We start from the raw sequence: 19,223 nt of genomic DNA on the forward strand, positions 1-19,223 counted from the left end.
TCTACCGTACCTGTCGCCAAGAATCTTTCGTAGTGCGCCAAATGAAACGGTCATTACCGCACCCACAACTAATTTGGGAGCATAGCGAAGCGTTGCGGCAGTGAAATCGCCTCAGTAATGAGAGACTATGTAAAACTGGAACGCACTGCGCCGAGCACACAATCTCCACACACATGCGCGCAAGATACGTGTGCGACCGTCCCATGGAACTCAAGACATCGAAACGCGTGAGCACGCATCAGCGAATCGTCGAAGTTGGTAGCTGTAGCCGGAAGACCGAACCTCTTATACAGGTGCGAAAAATGAAACGGGCGCTGAACATTATATCAGTGCGAACTCTCACACAGGTGCAGGAAGTTATACAGGTGCTGCATCTGATAACTCCCTGGCAAGTAAACTGTGATTTGCAGCAAATCATAATCCCGTGACATGCTGATAGTAGTCAAACGTGTACGATCGGACTTGTGCCCATTTTTAAGGAGCGTATTTTTTCGTGGGCAATTTCGAAAATTTAGCATTTCACGCTAACTCAGTAATGATTTAGGCTGAAACTTTAACAAGGCATAGATACAGAAATGAGCTACCATACACTAAAGTGAAACGGTCATATTCGTGACCGTTGCTCACGTGTAAGTGGATTGGTACAAAAGTTGCTGGATCGTTGTTCATATATGTTTGTATCTTACCAACATGTACAATAAAAGTACAATTAGGGCAGTCAGAGTGGAAGAGGGGCACTGTTAATTCTAGCACATAGCGTCATACCCCAAATTATGGGGTATGACGCTACATCATTTCATACATCCTCTCGTACCCCATCTTCTGATGCCCCACTCATACGAGCTATTTGTGACCCCATCTTCAAGGGTCGAGTCGCCTTACCGGTTGTCCCCGAGTTCGAGCAAGTCGAAGCTGCAACGCGAGTGCTCCCCTCTGAAAAGCTGTTGCTCGATCAGTCTTTCCAATTGTAAGCATCACCCTTATATCAAGAGGGCTACAGCAGGATCTGTCTAACGCTTGAGTATCAATGGAGCTCAGATGTAAGAGGCGATCAAACACGCATCACAGCCGTGGACCTAGCGGGATTAGATGAGAATCATCTTTGATAAGGCCTTAAAGCGGAGGAAAAACTGCACCGCAGTGATTGATACAATAGGTGAAATCTCGCCGGAGAGTTCCTGCCCACATCGGGGTAGTGCGGATCTCCCAGCACTGGGCGGTCGAGGACTCGCCCGTTTCATGTGAATATGTCCAAAGTGTGCCAGCCTCTACAAAGAACACGGGCTAAACTCGGGTCTCTGTACAAGATTTTTCCTAGCTTTCCTCTTTCATTGAGCCCAGGTCTAGCGAGAGGTAGTTGTTCACCTCTGCTCTGGTCTGCCTTAGACGGCCGGTCACGGGGGATCAACCACCTTGTAGAAGAAAACCAGCCCTCTTCCTCACACCCCCCAAAGTGAGTTCGATGCGAGCCTTGCTGACTTCCAAAAGCGAACAGCTCCGCCCGTCACAAGCACCAAATCAAACCAAACATAAAACTGCAAAGTCAACACCTCCATTCTACATAGAAACTTATCTCGATCATTTTTCAGAAGGCAGTTGTCGCCGAACCTGGCCTATGCTAGCTGATATATCACGTAATACATCTACAGCACTTTCCCGTGTGTGGGGATCAGTATTGCTGCTCAGAGACACTATAGCTGTATCAAGCGCCCGTTGCCACTTCGCCAGTTCGGAGCTGTTGACCTGAGATCAACCTCAACATCCAACGAGTTCTTGGCGACAACCATAGGATCGACCGGCTATCGCAACTCTATCCAAAAAGTAAGGCAATTTTTGGCTCACAACTCCCATTTCGAAAAAGTCAAAAAGGCGATATTGGAACAAATAACGCAACTGACCCATACAATGCTATAGCCACATAACTCGTTCAATCAGATTCTGATCACACTGAATGAAACCGTGAGCTGAACGGGAGTTTTAGCAAGCTTATGTTTATCCACAGCCACACACAAGTAGTCAACTTGTCACTCTGCCCGAGACCGATACCTCTATGGATAGTTCCTCATCGCTGCCTTTATCGTGCTCAACAGCAACTGTCTCATCATCCCACGAGTCAGCGAGATCCCGAGGCATTCGAATCTGCATCACACCGCATCAACCACAAGTTGCTAGTGTGAAGCTCACTTGCTCGGGGGGCACCACGGTCGGGCTACCCGCCTGCTCTGCTGTGTTCGACTTATTAGCATACGACTGCGGCAGAGCTCGACCTTCCGTAATAGCTGTTGATAATGCACCCACTGCTGTATGAACCACTGTGCCGAACAGAGACGACAGAGATGTGTGTTCGCCCTGATCAACGATCATGGCATCATAGCGTGTTTCCAATGGGAAACCAACCATAAGAGGGTCAATCTGAGGTGCTCGTTGAAGGGGCTCCTCGGGGCTCACTTGCAATTGTGGTGCGAGCTTACTCTTTCCCTGAACACGCGGTTCATCAAGATAGCAAATCGGAGACAACAAGTGTGGGAAATTACGCACATGGATGATGACAATATGAAGGTTCGGAGAAAATTCTGGGAAAAAATTTTGATGGTCTTAACTCGTGTGTAAATATCCACAACGTAGCTTTGGAAACTCCCGAACTTCCGTATATTCCATCACTGGACCCAGCTACCTCCATAGTCATCGTCAGAACCTTTTCATCATCTTCAACGGTATCATCACACACTATTCGGGGACTAAGAGCAGCATCGCCGTCTCGTAATCGCAGAGCTCTACCAACCAGAGGCTCCACGCAGTCGACCGGTGGGTACCTGAAACACACTAAGGCCGAACACCCAAGCAGCGAGCCTCTACCGCATAAGGCGCTGCAAGCACGCTGTATTATCTCCATTGATAAGGGTACCTGCTGGGAGCTTGAGCAAACATAACCACCCTTGGTAATTGCCTTACTTCTGACTTGTAGAATCATGGAGACGGCCATAAAGTCTACTAAGGGCATCGAGAGCTCACCAGTCGCCGACCAATGTAGGTAGGAGTCGGCGAATATGAAGTCCCATAGCTGAGGGCAACCGGAATACACTAGTGTGTTTGAGAAATCACGAAAAACGTTGCGAATTTGGTGATAATGAAGCTGTTGATTAAATCCTTCACGATTCCCAAGAATACTAAAATATCAGAAATCAATGTCCCGGGTCTCGTCGTATTATTCATAATGATACACGCCCGGCTCGTTGCTCAGCGAAAGACGATTCTGCTAGTTTATCGCCATCTCATTACGTTGCGTAGAGAGCATGTCAGCCGAATACACAACCACTACTTTGCCTTAGTTCCTTCTGGACAAACTCCGAAATCCCACTCTAGGCAGTTGAATATGCATACTTTCGACTGTGACTTCCCTAATTTTCAAGAGGGAACGAAAATTTGAGATTATCCAGATCGTATTATCCGATGCTAGTGTACTCAATGTAGAAAGATATGCACATGGACGGTTACATGTGTTGGTGACAGTATGAAAATTGTCGGAAAAAAATTTGAGAAATTCTGTTAGTTTCTGTACACTTCGAGGGCGAGCACCAGGTGCTGATTGAGCCCAACCCACTACCCGTAGGACTTCTACAACGTGCATCTCTCGAGCAAATATGAGGCGTATCCACCGCATCAAGAAGAGGGACGGTGCAATCTTAGCCGAGCTGAGAAAGTTACGGTATGCTCATTATTCAATTCCTCGGTATGCATACTTATGAAGGTGGTTACTGAGGTCCTCGTCAGCTTGAGGCAACAGTTTATCGAACACGTATTCACACCTCTTTAAAATCTTCGACTTCGGTTGACTTTGCGACGGCAACAGAGTGTTACCATTCCCTGAGCAACAACCATAACAACTTACATTAAGTATCTATCACCTGTCGATTCCGAATAGAACATCTCAGCATGCTGTATAGTGCCAGACATGACTGTATCGAACAACATGAAAGCATCTGCTTCACCATCCGCCAGCCCATGCCGTCCAATACAGTTGTCGGTATCATCACCAACTAGGCCGTACCTGTGGTTGTGGTAGTAGTACTCTACGGATGGTACTACTGCTTACAACAATACAGTAGCGATGTCGCTCATGCCTTGGCGATAGTCCTTATTACGCTCTTTACACCACACCTGAATTCTACCATCAAAGAGTTTAGATGAAGCCGAATCACTCAATACGGTAACCGTTCAATCCGAGGATACATAGGGTACTTGCAAACGTATTGTTTTTGGATTCGGAGCGGGGTTTCAAGTAAACCAAAGGAGTTTCACCCGTTTTTTCGTGAAGTGGTTAAAAAACCGATATTCACGGTGATATGCAGTAGCCGTGGAATATAATTTTCACTAGTGTTTTTCATATAATGCTCTTCACAGCACATAGACGTGATATGTTGGCCGAGCAATACTACTGTTTATGTATGCTATGGGTAAGTGTAGTTAAGTTCCCATGCCTTGATTAAAGCGCTTATATCGCTACCCTTGCAGTTGGACTTTTCATTAAGTTGTCGGATAGAAAATCAATTTCACGGGTGAACTCCAATGTAGTGATGAACCCCACCGTAAGAAATCGAGTGCGAAATCCCTGGTGAAACTCCACAACGTTCGACGAGTAAGCGTTTCACTAAAGCCTTGCAGACTCTTCCCACTATTACATATAGTATTCTCTGCATACTCCTCTGATTGTCCTCTATACTGAACCACTCCCTATTACTATAGTTAGTGCCTACACAGCAAATGCGTATAGCTTCACAGCGTCACCTACGAGAAACGTCCACCCAGATCTCGTTGAGAATGTCTGTTTTCTTATGCTCTTGATTCCATGGGTTCTCTGATGCCTTCGACAGAGGATTGCAAACCTGTCATTCATCCCGCTCTACTCAGCCGTGGAGAGCACCAAGCCTACGTTGGGGTCCATGCCCTTGAACTGTGTGGTCAGCAGACCGCCACTCTTAGGCTGATGCTTGGACGACAACGCGCGGTAGTGTTTCCGATTACCCTCACAGTCCGAGGCTTCCACTACTGTCCGCAAAAACCGCGGCCAGTAGAACGATCGGAGCTAAGCACAGTAGTACTTGAGCGAGTTTACTTCGTAAAGAAAGTGTTGGAGGTATATATGCTCGCAGAGCTGTTCAGCTGAGCTCAGCATTTCCTCGCAAACTGATTCGATTAGGAGTGTACAGAAGCCAATAAGAATTTCCCAAAATTTCCCACACTGCGTAAAAATGATCATACCGTAAATTTGGATTTACCTTGGTGATATCCCTATCACCCTTCAACACGGCTCTTGCCACGTCCTTGATATCCTCTTTTAACTCTCCCGTATAGACATCATCATCTACACCGATAGAACGTAACGGATTGCCGCCGTTGTTGTCTTCACTATGAAGCATATTAGAAAAGAAACGATACAAGCTCAGCGGAGCGAAGCAGACAAAATCCAATTATTAAATTTCAGTACACATCACATCATTCTGATCTTCGCTCGAAGGGCAACGAGTGATAGAAAAGTCACTCTAGTATCGAGAATAGAGCGGAACGGATTTTTTCACCCAAACGTTTATACCCACAACACTGGCGTGAACTGCGATAACACAAGTACGAGAATTACCAGAGATACTCAAGATGCTGCAGTAGCTTTTAATTGTTAACTTCATAATGAGTACGCTTACACTGCCATCTCCATTGCAATCTTTCCCCACGGGTTGTACCCTATGAGCTCGAAGTCAGAGGACTTGATATCGTCAATCGTCTTCACATTAGGATTGATCTTCAGTAAAGGGAACGGTCTCGGCGTTCGCCTACCACCACAGAGCCACTTGCGAAACTCCAGAGGCACTATCACTACTTCAACTGTTGTCGTAGTGGCTCTATATGATTGTTATAGACATGAGTATTTCCAAGATGATGACAGAACTCCCCAGGCTTCAAACCACACACCTGTGAGCAAAAGCTAACCTTCTCCTACTAGAAGGAGAGCCCACCACCTGAGCTAGCATGCAAGTTAGTAGTGCATAGGAGGCAATGTTAAAGGGAACACCTGAGCCAACAGGATGTACACAACCCTCTGAGAATTCCAACCCTACCAAGGCCCATATCTGCACTGCGTTGGTACATAGCACATGAGAGCTCTTGCTTGGAGTTGACATAAAATTGGCACATCATGTGGCACGGCGGCAGAGCCATGAGGGGTAGAGCTAGATGAGAAGTGAAAGACGAGTGGTATCACTAAAACCTACCAGTGGGATTCCATGCAGTCATAATTATTCTCCTATCCATCGGATTTTCTTTCAATTGCCTTATGACCTCAGCCAGCTGGTCCACACCGCCACTCTTAGAGTAGTCAGCGTGCATATCAACGTAGCTACCCAAGTACACTACCCGTGCCAGTCACTAGAATGTGTATTACTCAGCACCGAAATGCCTCCACTGGAAGCCATAGACAGGTCCAAGATCACCCTCCTCTCGGTGTGTAAGGCCTCTGCCGTCTAGGAACTCCCTAGTACCATTCAGATCCCAAATCTGCCCAAACAGCGCCACTCAAGCCGACCATTGAACGTTTTAGCACGGGTTAAAACGACCCAAAAGGCTCAATCGCCGCCCACCTTAACGCCTTGATCACTGAGATGTTTCGCATTAGTATCTCCTCTGATGAACCAAAGGAGCTCCTCCACTACTCCACGCCAGAACACACGCTTGGTAGTGAGCAACGGGAAAACTCCATCTCTTAGGGAAAACCGCATATGGCATGAAAATATTGTCTTTGTACCTACAAATGGACCTCTACCCTTCAACACGCTGAAACTAAACCATTACCAACGCCAGTCCTATCATCAGCATCCTCCCCATTCTCAATGATTTCCTCGATAAGCCTCAAGTACTCATACTCCCCGTGCTGGAATTTCCCTCTAGGGCAGCGCTCCGCTAGAGACAACTGGCAGCCGAGAAAAAAGGACAAGATCAATTATAGTATAAGAGCTCACCTCAGTTTTGTCAGAGCCTTCACGCCTCTTGTAATCAACAAAGTCGTAGGGAATATCGCTGTGACGGAAAGTCCTCGACACGGCAATAGGCTCCCTATGCAAACAGACGCAGTATGGGGAGAAAAATATGTTCATGGTCAACTAGGAAAATCCTGGTGAAATTCTTATTGGTTTCTGTACACTTCTACCCGAATTCGTATATAAACTCCTATAATTAGTGAGAAAACTTCTGAGCTCAGCTGAGGAAAGCGAACATATATTCCTCCAACACTGTACAGGAAACTCCTGAGCTCAGCTGTGGAAAGCGAACATATATTCCTCCAACACTGTATAGGAAACTCCTGAGCTCAGCTGAGGAAGCGAACATATATTCCTCCAACACCGAGTAGACATATCTCCCACCAGATTTTCTCATCGATTTTCTCCATAAAGACATCACACTCCCACGGGTCGGTCCCCACTCTAGTCGTGTACAGCGTACGGCCTATTACGACACATTCACACAGCATAGGAAGGAAGCCAAGACTCACACTGTGGTAGTTGCATCGCCTCTGTTATCAAGGAGGCTCCACCTGAACAACAGCATACTCCCAAAGCCAATACCACTCCTCAGCTACCAATCACAAATATTTCGCCAATTTCTACTTCGCCTTGTTGCAACGATGCTAAGGAGTCTAGCAATGATGGACATATTCTAACGCCTGGGGGGTAGTCAGTTGGTGACCTACGAAAAAGCTCTCGGGTAGAACTAAATTCCGCACCTACGTAGTTGAGGAGATCACAACGTTAATACGGTCCCTAAGGGGCCTGAACCTCTCTGGAATAGACTCCCACGTTTTTCTTCCCATAATGCACACATTCTTCACATTATCGTTACAGTGCCCGCCCGTCGTGATTTTCTTGAAACGCTTCATATCTTCTGGTAGAGACTTCCAAGGCAGTTGACCATCCTTCCCTGATGATAGAGTACTCAAATCTAGGGGGGATATATGTTATACCTATTCCCCACTTGCACGTGTGAGCTACGATGACCGAGAGCTGAGGAAGAGCCATAGATGATGATGATTAATCTGTAATGGACAAGGCAAACACATTAGGGTAGTCTTATCGGCTCTGTTGAAAACAACGTATCGGAGTTTTCAACGTCATTGACATCGGAGAATCTTTAATTCTCAAATGCTGAACTGAATGTACTGTTGAAACTTATACACGATGACCCTCCGAAACTGCACTACTACCCACTGCGTTACAGCACTATGAACACAAACCAACAGTAGTGGTAATTTTAATGAGAAAATGTCAATCATACAAAATCAACGTACTCGCAATGCCTCAACGACTACTTGCCACCAACTAGCTGACCTCCTATCTGTTTTTCCCCATCACTGTGTTACTCTCACCTTCATATCTCAGCTGGCAACCCTATCACCATGCTGTACACGATGATAACGCCATGTTCAAGGCTGTCCCCTCCTGAGTGCATACCACACCTTGCATGAGTATGATGCCGACTGCCTCGGAGGCAATGCAAACGCAAAGGATGGAGGGCTAACGGTTGCAAACATTTTTTTCATATCTTTTCTTTCATGCAGCTGGTCATCGACAGTTTCACGGTACATCAGCAACCGAGACACAGTCCATGCTCATTTACTCAATTCTGGAATTCAGAACCGACTCGACTCCAGCCCCGTGATATACGTGTGAGAATCGCTCCTGAGTTTCGAGATTGATTTATAGAATCATCCCTCAAAAATGTACCGGTGCATCAAGACATACCCCATCTTCATTGGAGTTTCACCCGTGATATGAAAAATATATTTCACGAGCACTGAATATCGCGTTTTTCACAGAGTTTTACGCCACTTCACGTAAAAACGGTCGTGAAACTCCATTAAATCAATTCTGGAATTCTGAGTCGACTCCAGCATCGCGTTATAAATGTGAGAAGAGATTCTGAGATTAGTCTATTGATCGACCCCATACTTCGAAAATCATACTAATCGAAAACAGAGTTATCGAGTAGAGCTATCTATCCAACCATAGAAAGTGTAACACTGTTGGCAGGCCGAAAGTGAACAGGGTGAAGACATATCATCTCGATAAGGGTTTGTGTACTAAGCACTAAGCTCACAGCCCAACCTTAGCATCAAGCTTCTGATATGAGAAAGAGTACTCTCTCGCTGTTTTTCGAATGTAGTCGAGCAGAGAGTAGATCTAGCTCAATCTCGTTACATGTCGACATTGGGGTCGTTCAATAAACCGATTTCGAAACTCAGAATCGATTCAAAGGACGCTTTTTACACGTATAATACTATGCTAGAATCGCTTCTGAATTCCAGAATTGTTTCAATGAACATGGGGATTACGTAGGCAGCTGCTCGAACAGCGCTGAGCTCGTCTCATTTAGCGCTCGCCCGACTGATCGATTTTGTTGCGCATGTTTCAGTGTTGTGACGCTTAGATCAAACCTTTAACCCTTAAAATTTTCATAAAGTTCCTGCTTGTACTTAACCATATTTTATCCAAATATCACCATGATGGTTCACTGTGCATTCACCGTGATGCGGCGTTGTACGTTGTATGGACATCTATAGTAATAGGAAACACTTTAACATATCACTGCCATCTGTTGACGTCTCCCAGAAACCATTTCTCTACATGTTAAACTCGATCCTAGTAGGGCTATCCATCTGCTCGCGAAGTGGCCTGATTGAAATCGATGGACATTTCACTTCTGGCTCGCCTGTGTAGAATTCTAAGAGCAGTGTCGAATCGACCGTCTTAGTGGTAGTGCTCAATGAGTAATGTAGTCCCCTATCAGTGAGAGCTATTTTAGTATGACAACTCTCACCAGCGGGTCTACACCCAAAGGGGATCCTGGCAACGATATAAGCTCGGCATTTACAGCGCCTACTACCACACCGACGCCGACTTTCATGCCATCAGAGAAGTCTATTGAGGAGGGAGATACTACCAATTCGGACACCACTTCAGCTCAAAATCATGTACAACTATAAGAGTTATCAAACTATAGAGTTGCTCGCCAGGTTACTCTCGTTGTGAACAATTCTTTGTCGAACGCTGAAGAACTAGTGTCCCCTGTGGAGGAGCTGAAGACGAGGAAGTCGTTTCCAGTAGCTCCCATTTTCAATGATTCTGGATCGTTTTCGCTGGGGGAAATGATCGAGCCCACGGTAACAGGATGATGCTAATCGTAGTAGGAGCGTTGAGTAGTAGTTTTCAGGGCGGGCGAATGAAAAAGAGGCATCAGCCCTTAAGAGTTGGAGATCGATTTTTTATATGTGGGCAAGATAGTATCTACGCGACACAGGGTGGAAGTGTCTTGGCGGACACTATAGAGGAATGGCCGCTGCAGCAAGGGGTGCATCAAAAAGGCATCGACTGGAGCGTCTGTGAATGGGAGGTATCCAAGGTTCCTCTGTGGAAGATACGGATTAGGTCCACTTGTAGGTCGCGGCTGTGTCCGATGACCCTCCTATCTCCCCAGCTCAGCAGTTGGCAGCGAGTCAGCAGTTGGCTGATCGATTCGTTCCTTCGTGGATGCAAATGCAGGTAAGCGAGTGCGTTCTCTTCAAGTAAATGCATTTCCCTCTCTCCAGACTGTGCATCCTCGTCGAGTAGTGGCCGCTTTGGAAAAGAGTAACCCCTCTATGGTCACCGATAAATATATTGAACATCTTCTACTACAAGAATTCGAGTCTAACACTAACATCAAATACATGACGGTCTGCTTTGAGCCTTACGTTTTCAACAATCTATCACGGTACTGTAAACTCGGTGATAGAACAAGGGCCCAGCAATCTCGAGAGCAAGAAGTGGCTGAGGCTGAATTCTATCAGTGGATTCCTCCGCAAGCTCCGGACTATACGTGTCGAGAACTGTAATAATATTAATAGTCTTTACTGTTATCAATGAATAGGTATGTTGAAGCGAAGAGGCAGGGCAGAGGTGTGTGGAGTAGCTACAGTAGTGATGGGGATTTCCTGGCCTATGCTGTGCCCTTCTACTGGAGGAACGCCTTTGCTGGTGTTGTTACGTTGGACAGCCGCCTTAAGGTGGGCACATGGTCAGTAGATGTTATTTCCTAGTTGGTTACTGTATATTTTTACCCGAATTTATGTGTAAAAATTGGTATAATTAGTGAGGAAACTCCTGAGCTCAGCTGAGGAAAACAAACATATATTCCTCCAATACTGTATAAGAAACTTCTGAGCTCAGCTGAGGAAAGCGAACATATATTCCTACTCCAACACTGTATAGGAAACTTCTGAGCTCAGCTGAGGAAAGCGAACATATATTCCTACTCCAACACTGTATAGGAAACTCCTGAGCTCAGCTGAGGAAAGCGAACATATATTCCTACTCCAACACTGTATAGGAAACTTCTGAGCTCAGCTGAGGAAAGCGAACATATATTCCTCCAACACTGTATAGGAAACTCCTGAGCTCAGCTGAGGAAAGCGAACATATATTCCTCCAACACTGTATAGGAAACTCCTGAGCTCAGCTGAGGAAAGCGAACATATATTCCTCCAACACTGTATAGGAAACTCCTGAGCTCAGCTGAGGAAAGCGAACATATACTCCCCCGACAGTGGGACTCAGTTTGTGAGGTCCGTTCTCTTAGGCAGCAGAGATGAAGTCTAGTGAGAGGAGCAGTCGAGCATCGAGGGAAGTGGAGGAGACGAGGCATTCTACTTACCTCACTGCGGCTGAAGCTGATAAGCTTGCTGATTCCCTGGCCCAGTCAGCGATCAGTCTCGCGGCTCGCTTGACAGCGCGGAGTGAACCTTTGGATGGTGCGGCTCTGGAGGAGTTGACGGAGGCTTATTTGAGGAAGGATTGTCGCGTGTTTGGTATGGGTATTGCGTTTCAACCACAAGCATATGCTAATAAGGATGCGTGGATGACGTATGCCTCTTGGACTGCTCAGCAGGTAGTAGTAGTAGTAGTAGTAGTAGTAGTAGTGGTGGTGGTGTAAGTTTACTATTACTCGTAGCGCGCATGTCTTATAGTTGGATTTAAGCGTGTTGGTGAAAATGTGAAATTTCTGGGGGAATTTTGGGAAATTTTTACGGGTTTTCGTATATGTCTACCCTAGGACAGCGTGAAATTATATATTCGTATTTAACATTTTTATGATGTTATTGTGTAAGTCGTCATTATGTAGTCGAGGAAGCATTCGAGGTTAGTAGAGGAAACCCAACATATATTCCAACTCTTAGGGAAGTGGCAGTAAGAGCGGCTCATGCCGATACAAGGGAATTCATGTTGAAGAATTCGGAGGAGCTAAAGGGAGTTACTACCAAACCAATGAATGGTGACACTGCCACTCTAGTGGTGACGCGAGCTCAGCTGCTGCTGTTGCTCACAGGTATCGGTCGTCAATACTATCATCTCGGTCGTTATGGACGGACCCTTATTATGACCCTCATACTGGCAAGACATTCCTTAAGACCTTCGCGGTCCCGTTTAGATTGCAGCCTAGTGCTACTACTGCCAACACCGAATCAGGAGCTGATGCTGGTGGGAGGTAACCTCAGCATTTAAGACGGCGGCGAGTATATGCAAGGTTCTTCTTGTTGTTGTTTAGTTTATCAGGAGTAGTTCGCTTGGATGTGGAGTACTGTGATGAGCTACACTCGTTCTTTTATCATGAGTCGGCAACAGGAGGGGCGGCAGCTCCGGGAGAGCAGACTGGAACAACGTGCTCTACATGTGGCCATGATACTAGGTAGAGGGTGGGACAATTTGCGCAAGACTATATGAAAATTATGGTATGACGAACTCCCACCCGGATTCGTAGGTAGATTTGTATAATTAGTGAGGAAACTCCTGAGATCAGCCGAAGAGAGCGAACATATATTTTTTGGGAGATGCATCGCTCCGCTGTAATTTTAGCCATTTTTAGTCTTGCGTACTATCAGCATCCCGTATCAGCTGTTTGTGTATGCGTACGGTGTTACTATTTGGGCCTCTACGGTGGGGCTGAGGAGCAACATAATCAGCTTGCTGAGGAAGAGGAGGAGGGTGACGAGACTGTCGTGTCACCACGCCATAGTAGTAGCAAGGAGAGGGGAGAGCACCGAGATGAGAGCTCGCTGGAGTTTGTGGGGGTTTGCGATAAGTACAATTTATACGTGAGTCGGTACAGGAAAGCTGGAGAGGAGTTGGAATTGGGACGGTATGCGCAGTTTCGCCACGTCGCTACTGGGAAGTTGCTCAGTGTGGACATTTCTGTAAATGAAGGAGATTACGGTATATATCGTCACTGTTTGGAGCCGACCGATTGTTATATGCAGGGCAGTCCGGGGACGTGGTTTAAGGTCATAGAGGCTGAGGCAAGTGACTGGGATGAACTTGAACGAATGAAAAAAGCGCAACGCTCCGCTGAGGAGGCCAGCAAGAGGTCTGCGAGGTTTGATCATTCGGTGTCTCAAGATGATGATGTTTTTGAGGAGGAGCTGACGTCTAAAGAGGTTGACAATGACAAGCATCAGAAAGTATGCAACTGGAGGATCGTGAGGAAGCAGCTGACTAATCTGAGCTTGGGGAAAGGAACTAGTGATGTAGTAGTAGTAGGAGGAGGCTTGCATAAGGAGGAGAATGCGGTTGTGCTGGAGTCTATGTCTTGGGGTGCTAGATGTGGTCCTGTATATATGAAAAAATTGAGGAATAATAGAACTACTGATACTAAGAGGGACAAGGGAAGGATATGGGAGAGAGCAGTTAAGGAGGCGGTTTGGCGGGTGGACAACTTTGAAGATGATTCTGATGTGTTGGTGCAGTTTAGGGATATACTCCAACCGTGGGAGGAAGCGAGAGTAAGTAGTTGGCCTCGAGTTTTGGGTCGCCTCTTTATTAATTTCGACAGGGCCCGATCGGGCTGTTGGTACGAGCAGCAGTGGATATGGGAGCACTAAGTGCTATATTGAAGCACCCGCCGAGTTCGAGAAAAGGAAGGTAAGAATATTAAGACCACACCACGGCCACATCGTATGTCCGCCTTAGGCTTCTGGGTTGCCTCATTCCTGCTCTTCATACTGATACGGTGAATGCGATAGCGATTAGGATGTGGTCAGCTCTTCCTCCGGCAATAGAAGGAGTAGCAGCGGTATGCACAAGGAAGTGTTTCTGCATATCAGAATCGCAGGTATCCTATTACGCAGTATGAAGATTTTTTCCCCTCATTGTGTTTTTTCGTGATAAGGTTGACCGACTTGTGGAAGTGACGTTCACTACGAAAAGGAGTTCGTATTTTACTCGCGGAGCGAAGGCTATCAGTAGTGTTTGCGAGAACTCTAGAAGAGCTCAGAGGATGGTATATGGTTGTATATGTAACAATACAGCATATTTGGAGACCCTTAAGAGCAGCATCGAAGGTTGGTCGAATAAGGGAGTCCTTGTTTATATGTATTTTGTAGGAGAACTCGGCCCTGAACATTTACTACTGGCACAGGTGTTGGTAGGCGATCTCGCTATGCACAACCCGGAAATTTCGAGACAGTTGTTGGAAGTTCTCAATGTGCAGTTGAAGCCGCTTCTGCATGAACTTGATCGAGCGATGGTCAGCTGTTTCAAATCAGAGTGCGAAGCCCCAGCTGCGTGTATTGCGGTGGTGGGACTCTGCAAAATGATTTTGACATTATTTGTTGATGTATGCGAGGTCGGATGGAGCAGGAAGGAACTGTCATCTACTACGTATGTGGTGGATGCTAACAGAGTCTCGGAGCAATACCCTAGTGGGACAGTCGGCATTACGTGGAAGAAAGATGTGGCTGATCGCGTTGTTGAGAACACTAAAGTTGAAACCAGCGACGGGTGTAAGAGTTTGTTGGATCTGCTGTTGTTGTTCATACATAGAGCAGTGTATCAACCTGAGATGAACGAAGCGTTGTATGCTGCACTTGAGCTGGTGCATGCTGTTACTGTTAATGATATGTATAACGATCCTAAGGATCGGCGTAACACTGTAAGGGAGCTCATTCATGTTGCCAGCACTGAGCAGTTCGTGACGGGAAGTGAAGAGGTTGTTCAGAGGCGGATGATTAGTGGGAGAAAATGCAAGGTTGAGGCCTTGAATGTGCTGCATTCCATAAAGGATTTACAGCTGCACCATAGGGTCTTGACGGTCGTTGCTGGGCATAGGGCTGATGAAATTAATGACGCGCTGTTGAACCCTGGGATGAATCTTGTGGAGAAGTGTTTTAATGCACTACGTAGGACCACTGATCCAAGCCTCGAGGAAAGTCTGGCGAGCATGTTGTTACGTCTGCATGTAACGCACACTGAATTGAAGAGGTCGTTGCTGAGGGTACACTATGTGGAAGAGGGCCAGATGGAGCTGTTGGAAAGTGCGCAGAAGTGGGCAGTAGAGTTAGCGAGAATTCTGGACGAGCCTGAAGTTGATATGCTATTGGCCGCTAGGGCTACAGGTCAGCTACGGGCCAGCCTGGTGCCTGATGATAGTACTGGCCTCACCAAGTAAGGGGGTAGTAGGATGTGACGGATTTACGGTATGGTTTTCAGGGCTGCCGATTTGTATGTTGCTCTGGGAGTTCACGAGCACTTACTACAACTGTTGAATGTACCGTATCTGGGAGTGGCGGTGTGGGAGAATTGCTATTCTACTTTAACTACTATGGCGCACGCAACCAGTTACCGAACTGTGATAAGGCGGCTGGCCAGGGACTTCCCGGTGTACCTACGACATGCTGAGGATGATATTAGAGGCGCTAATAGATTGTGCATCGAGTTGTTATGTGCTAATAAGGAACTGGCTGCGGAGTGGTAAGTGGGGGGAATGTCTAGGAGTAGGCGTTTTTTGGTTTACCGAAAATGAAATTACAATAGTTTTCTTAGATTGAGGAAATTAAGGCGGAGAAATTTAGGATTAACTACACCCCTTTAACTCAACTTTTGGGGAAGTCCTCGAGCTGCTATTTCCCACTGGGTTCGTTTGCGTTCCCTCCGGGAAAACTTTTTAAAACTTGAAGTTCGTGTTGGAAAATGTAGACAATTTCGAATTCATGGGTAGCAGAGTTAGAGCAGCGATGTGTTCCGGTTTGGACCACACATTCACGAGGTTTGCTTTTATAGTATGACGCCTATAGGAATTGTCGTGTTATTCACTGACATTGTATATAGTAGAGTAGTACAGTGATGGTGACACTTTCACCATCGAGTCGTGGTGTCACCATCGACTCAGGTATCAGCAGTATATCAGCTGTTCTCTTCGTATACTATCGCAACGCCCTATGACGGTTGAGATACAAGCATTGAGGACCCTGCTAGAGTGCTTGGACCCATCTCTAGTAGATAGTGGTATTAGGCTTACTGTAGCGAGGAGCCTGTGTGAAGTCCCTAGTATTTTGGGAGATCTATATCATGCTATTGCCAAAGGTGGGCCTCTTTCGGACCTATTTTGAATCTTGCCCGCATCGACCTTGGATATCAGGTAATGCTACTGCGATGGAGAGCCTCAGAGAGCAGCTGAATACTGGGAATCCGAGATACTATATAGAGCTCTTGGACCTTCTTCGAGTGTGCGCTACTGATAACGCTGAAGCTGTTGTGGTGACGGACTCGAACGATGTCACACAGACTACCGTTGAAACGAGGAGGAAGGATGGACGAGTAGGAAGGGTGTGCATTGGTGAGGTGTAGGTAGTAGCTGGTCTTAGGTAGCGGCACTGTTAGGAAGGGTATTACCAGTGGGGAATATGGTGGGGTTACTGATGTCGTGTACCAGGGTGGGGGTAAAGGCGGCTTTATTAGATTTTATAAGGTAGTATGCAGTTTCCTTGTATTCCGATCGTATGCACAGATAAAAGATAGTGTATAATAATGTTTTGTAATACACATACCTACTATCGTTAATATTGAAACTGGATATAACTATATATGGGACAGAGATATCAATATAGTATATAATGATTTGATAAATGACCGATAGAACGATCGAGAATTCCTTATATAACTTATAAGCCATCACGGACTTTATTTTCAGATTGGTTCACACAGCAGAAGGGGTACTAACCCTTCCAGCGGGAGTCATAGCTGGTGTCATGGATGATTTCACTGACACTATTAAGGACTGTTTAGAAGAGCATAGGAAGCAACAAGCCCTGTATGCAGGAGGATCTAAGAACTCGGGTGAGAGGACCTAGTGGGTGGAAGAGCATGAGAAGAACAGTGTTGTGATATAAATGACCACAGGAGTTTCCTCACTTACGAATTGGGGCAAAAACGTACAAAAACCAACCAGAATTTCCCAAAATTTCCGCAAAATTTTAATATTGTCACCAACATATGTGGTTGACTATGTGCACTGTATGAAAATGATATTGATGATATCAGATTCTCCAACGGGAGTGGATGATGGGCGTGCATCTACAGTGTTGTCATCGTGTGTGTGGTTGGGGAAGCATAAGGGCTTGGCCAAACCACGAGCTTATGTTTTCAAGTGCATCATACCATTTTTAACGTCATTGTATCACACCGGTGGGGTTATTGATGCTAGTGGAAAGGGCATGTAAGTTGAGGGCATAGTGTTGTGAGAGCTCTTCGATACTGATGCGTTACTGATTGTGGTTCAGTCGAGGTAGTCGTTTATCACAACTGCTACCCTTACCATCACTATCTCTCCTACCCTTACCATCACTATCTCTGCTACCCTTACTATCACTATCTCTTCTACCCTTACCATCACTATCTCTGCTACCCTTACTATCACTATCTCTGCTACCCTTACTATCACTATCTCTGCTACCCTTACTATCACTATCTCTGCTACCCTTACTATCACTATCTCTGCTACCCTTACTATCACTATCTCTGCTACCCTTACTATCACTACCCTTACCATCACTATCTCTGCTACCCTTACTATCACTATCTCTGCTACCCTTACTATCACTACCCTTACCATCACTATCTCTGCTACCCTTACTATCACTATCTCTGCTACCCTTACCATCACTATCTCTGCTACCCTTACTATCACTATCTCTGCTACCCTTACTATCTCTGCTACCCTTACCATCACTATCTCTGCTACCCTTACCATCACTATCTCTGCTACCCTTACCATCACTATCTCTGCTACCCTTACTATCACTATCTCTGCTACCCTTACTATCACTACCCTTACCATCACTATCTCTGCTACCCTTACTATCACTATCTCTGCTACCCTTACCATCACTACCCTTACCATCACTATCTCTGCTACCCTTACTATCACTATCTCTGCTACCCTTACTATCACTACCCTTACTATCACTATCTCTGCTACCCTTACTATCACTATCTCAGGATAGTACCGGTCCTGCGAGCTCTAGAGGTACAGAAGGCATCAGCTGAGTTAACAGCTAGATTATGTGAATGTGTCGACCTTACTAAGGAGGAGTCAGCGAGCATAACAGCATTATCAGCCTGCCTCATACATATCGTTGATCCTAGTCACGGCTCTATGGTCAACAGGAGCTCAGTAAGAAGACTTCCTCATCTGAATGTTTCTCAGCGAACCACCTCGTATGTTTAGATCATTCGGTGTGACCAGGCGTTGGTGGCGGACACTCTGGTTCAGCTAGAGCGGCAAAGGCAAATGTGTAGCAAGCCGAAATTGTTGAGGAAATTAGGAGCGACAGAGAAGGAGATTTATGCGCAGTCTGACGAGAGAGCGCGGAGACAGGTGGGAGCATTTTCAACGGGTTAATTGTATAGGAAAAATACTATATGGTTTATAAAAGAATTTCACTCGCGATATGAAAAATAGATTCCACGACTACGGCATAGCGCGAATATCGGGTTTTTCACAGAAAAAAACGTCATTTCACGTAAAACGGGTGAAGCTTGATTATAGTCAACCAAAGTTATGTTATCAAATAATATTATATGAATCATATCTCGAATAGGGTCTTTTTCAGAGGATAACGGAGACTATAGTGTGGGAGTCTGAAGAAGAACAGTTGAACAACTTGACGAATATATTCCGAGATGAAGATGGGCACTATGAATGGGATTGCCTCAATAAGATCATAAGAGTGCTGGTCAGGACATCAGCTGCGGCTCGGTGAGTATACAATTTATAGTTGAGGAATTATATGTGTGTTATATACAATGGAATTTCACCCGTGGTATGGAAAAGAGTAGTGAAAAATATATTTCACTAGTATCTATGGAGTTTCACGA

At 45.8% G+C, this 19,223-nt stretch overlaps 4 protein-coding genes across 4 annotated transcripts in view; 2 read left to right on the forward strand and 2 right to left on the reverse strand.

The window, feature by feature from the left end:
* Positions 1–1,908: 1,908 nt before the first annotated feature.
* Pmar_PMAR025125 (conserved hypothetical protein) lies at positions 1,909–5,417 on the reverse strand (the record flags this gene model as incomplete). Its single annotated transcript, XM_002768263.1, has 14 exons — positions 1,909–1,947; positions 2,047–2,139; positions 2,185–2,478; positions 2,675–2,813; positions 2,857–2,905; positions 2,953–3,061; positions 3,605–3,692; positions 3,741–3,864; positions 3,906–4,048; positions 4,094–4,158; positions 4,680–4,750; positions 4,790–4,883; positions 4,931–5,083; positions 5,277–5,417. The coding sequence occupies 14 exons, from the start codon at positions 5,415–5,417 to the stop codon at positions 1,909–1,911; spliced, it is 1,602 nt and encodes a 533-aa protein (XP_002768309.1).
* Positions 5,418–5,692: 275 nt separating this feature from the next.
* Positions 5,693–8,060, reverse strand: Pmar_PMAR025126 (dihydrofolate reductase-thymidylate synthase, putative; the record flags this gene model as incomplete). The annotated part of the gene is made up of 14 exons (XM_002768264.1): positions 5,693–5,825; positions 5,873–5,964; positions 6,012–6,064; positions 6,111–6,221; positions 6,264–6,388; positions 6,434–6,546; positions 6,630–6,793; positions 6,841–6,958; positions 7,008–7,101; positions 7,410–7,491; positions 7,538–7,579; positions 7,625–7,731; positions 7,773–7,962; positions 8,006–8,060. The coding sequence occupies 14 exons, from the start codon at positions 8,058–8,060 to the stop codon at positions 5,693–5,695; spliced, it is 1,479 nt and encodes a 492-aa protein (XP_002768310.1).
* A 2,200-nt stretch (positions 8,061–10,260) lies between these two features.
* Pmar_PMAR025127 (hypothetical protein) lies at positions 10,261–18,349 on the forward strand (the record flags this gene model as incomplete). Its single annotated transcript, XM_002768265.1, has 19 exons — positions 10,261–10,431; positions 10,479–10,580; positions 10,628–10,908; positions 10,948–11,083; positions 11,656–11,964; positions 12,254–12,348; positions 12,403–12,561; positions 12,622–12,735; positions 12,940–13,856; positions 13,903–13,991; positions 14,239–14,311; positions 14,453–15,512; positions 15,558–15,818; positions 16,360–16,430; positions 16,486–16,664; positions 16,712–16,815; positions 17,038–17,183; positions 17,388–17,536; positions 17,636–18,349. 19 exons carry the CDS (start codon positions 10,261–10,263, stop codon positions 18,347–18,349), a joined length of 5,130 nt encoding a protein of 1,709 aa, XP_002768311.1.
* Positions 18,350–18,636: 287 nt separating this feature from the next.
* Positions 18,637–19,223, forward strand: part of Pmar_PMAR025128 (hypothetical protein) — a gene marked incomplete at both ends in the record, with an annotated part of 2,171 nt that continues 1,584 nt past the window's right edge. Inside the window, 2 exons of the mRNA XM_002768266.1 lie at positions 18,637–18,723; positions 18,959–19,104. Coding sequence (XP_002768312.1) covers positions 18,637–18,723; positions 18,959–19,104 — 233 coding nt within the window. The remainder of the gene's footprint in view (positions 18,724–18,958; positions 19,105–19,223) is intronic.

This window comes from Perkinsus marinus (genome assembly GCF_000006405.1).
Source record: "Perkinsus marinus ATCC 50983 genomic scaffold scf_1104296968888, whole genome shotgun sequence".
NCBI classification, from domain to species: Eukaryota; Perkinsozoa; order Perkinsida; family Perkinsidae; genus Perkinsus; species Perkinsus marinus.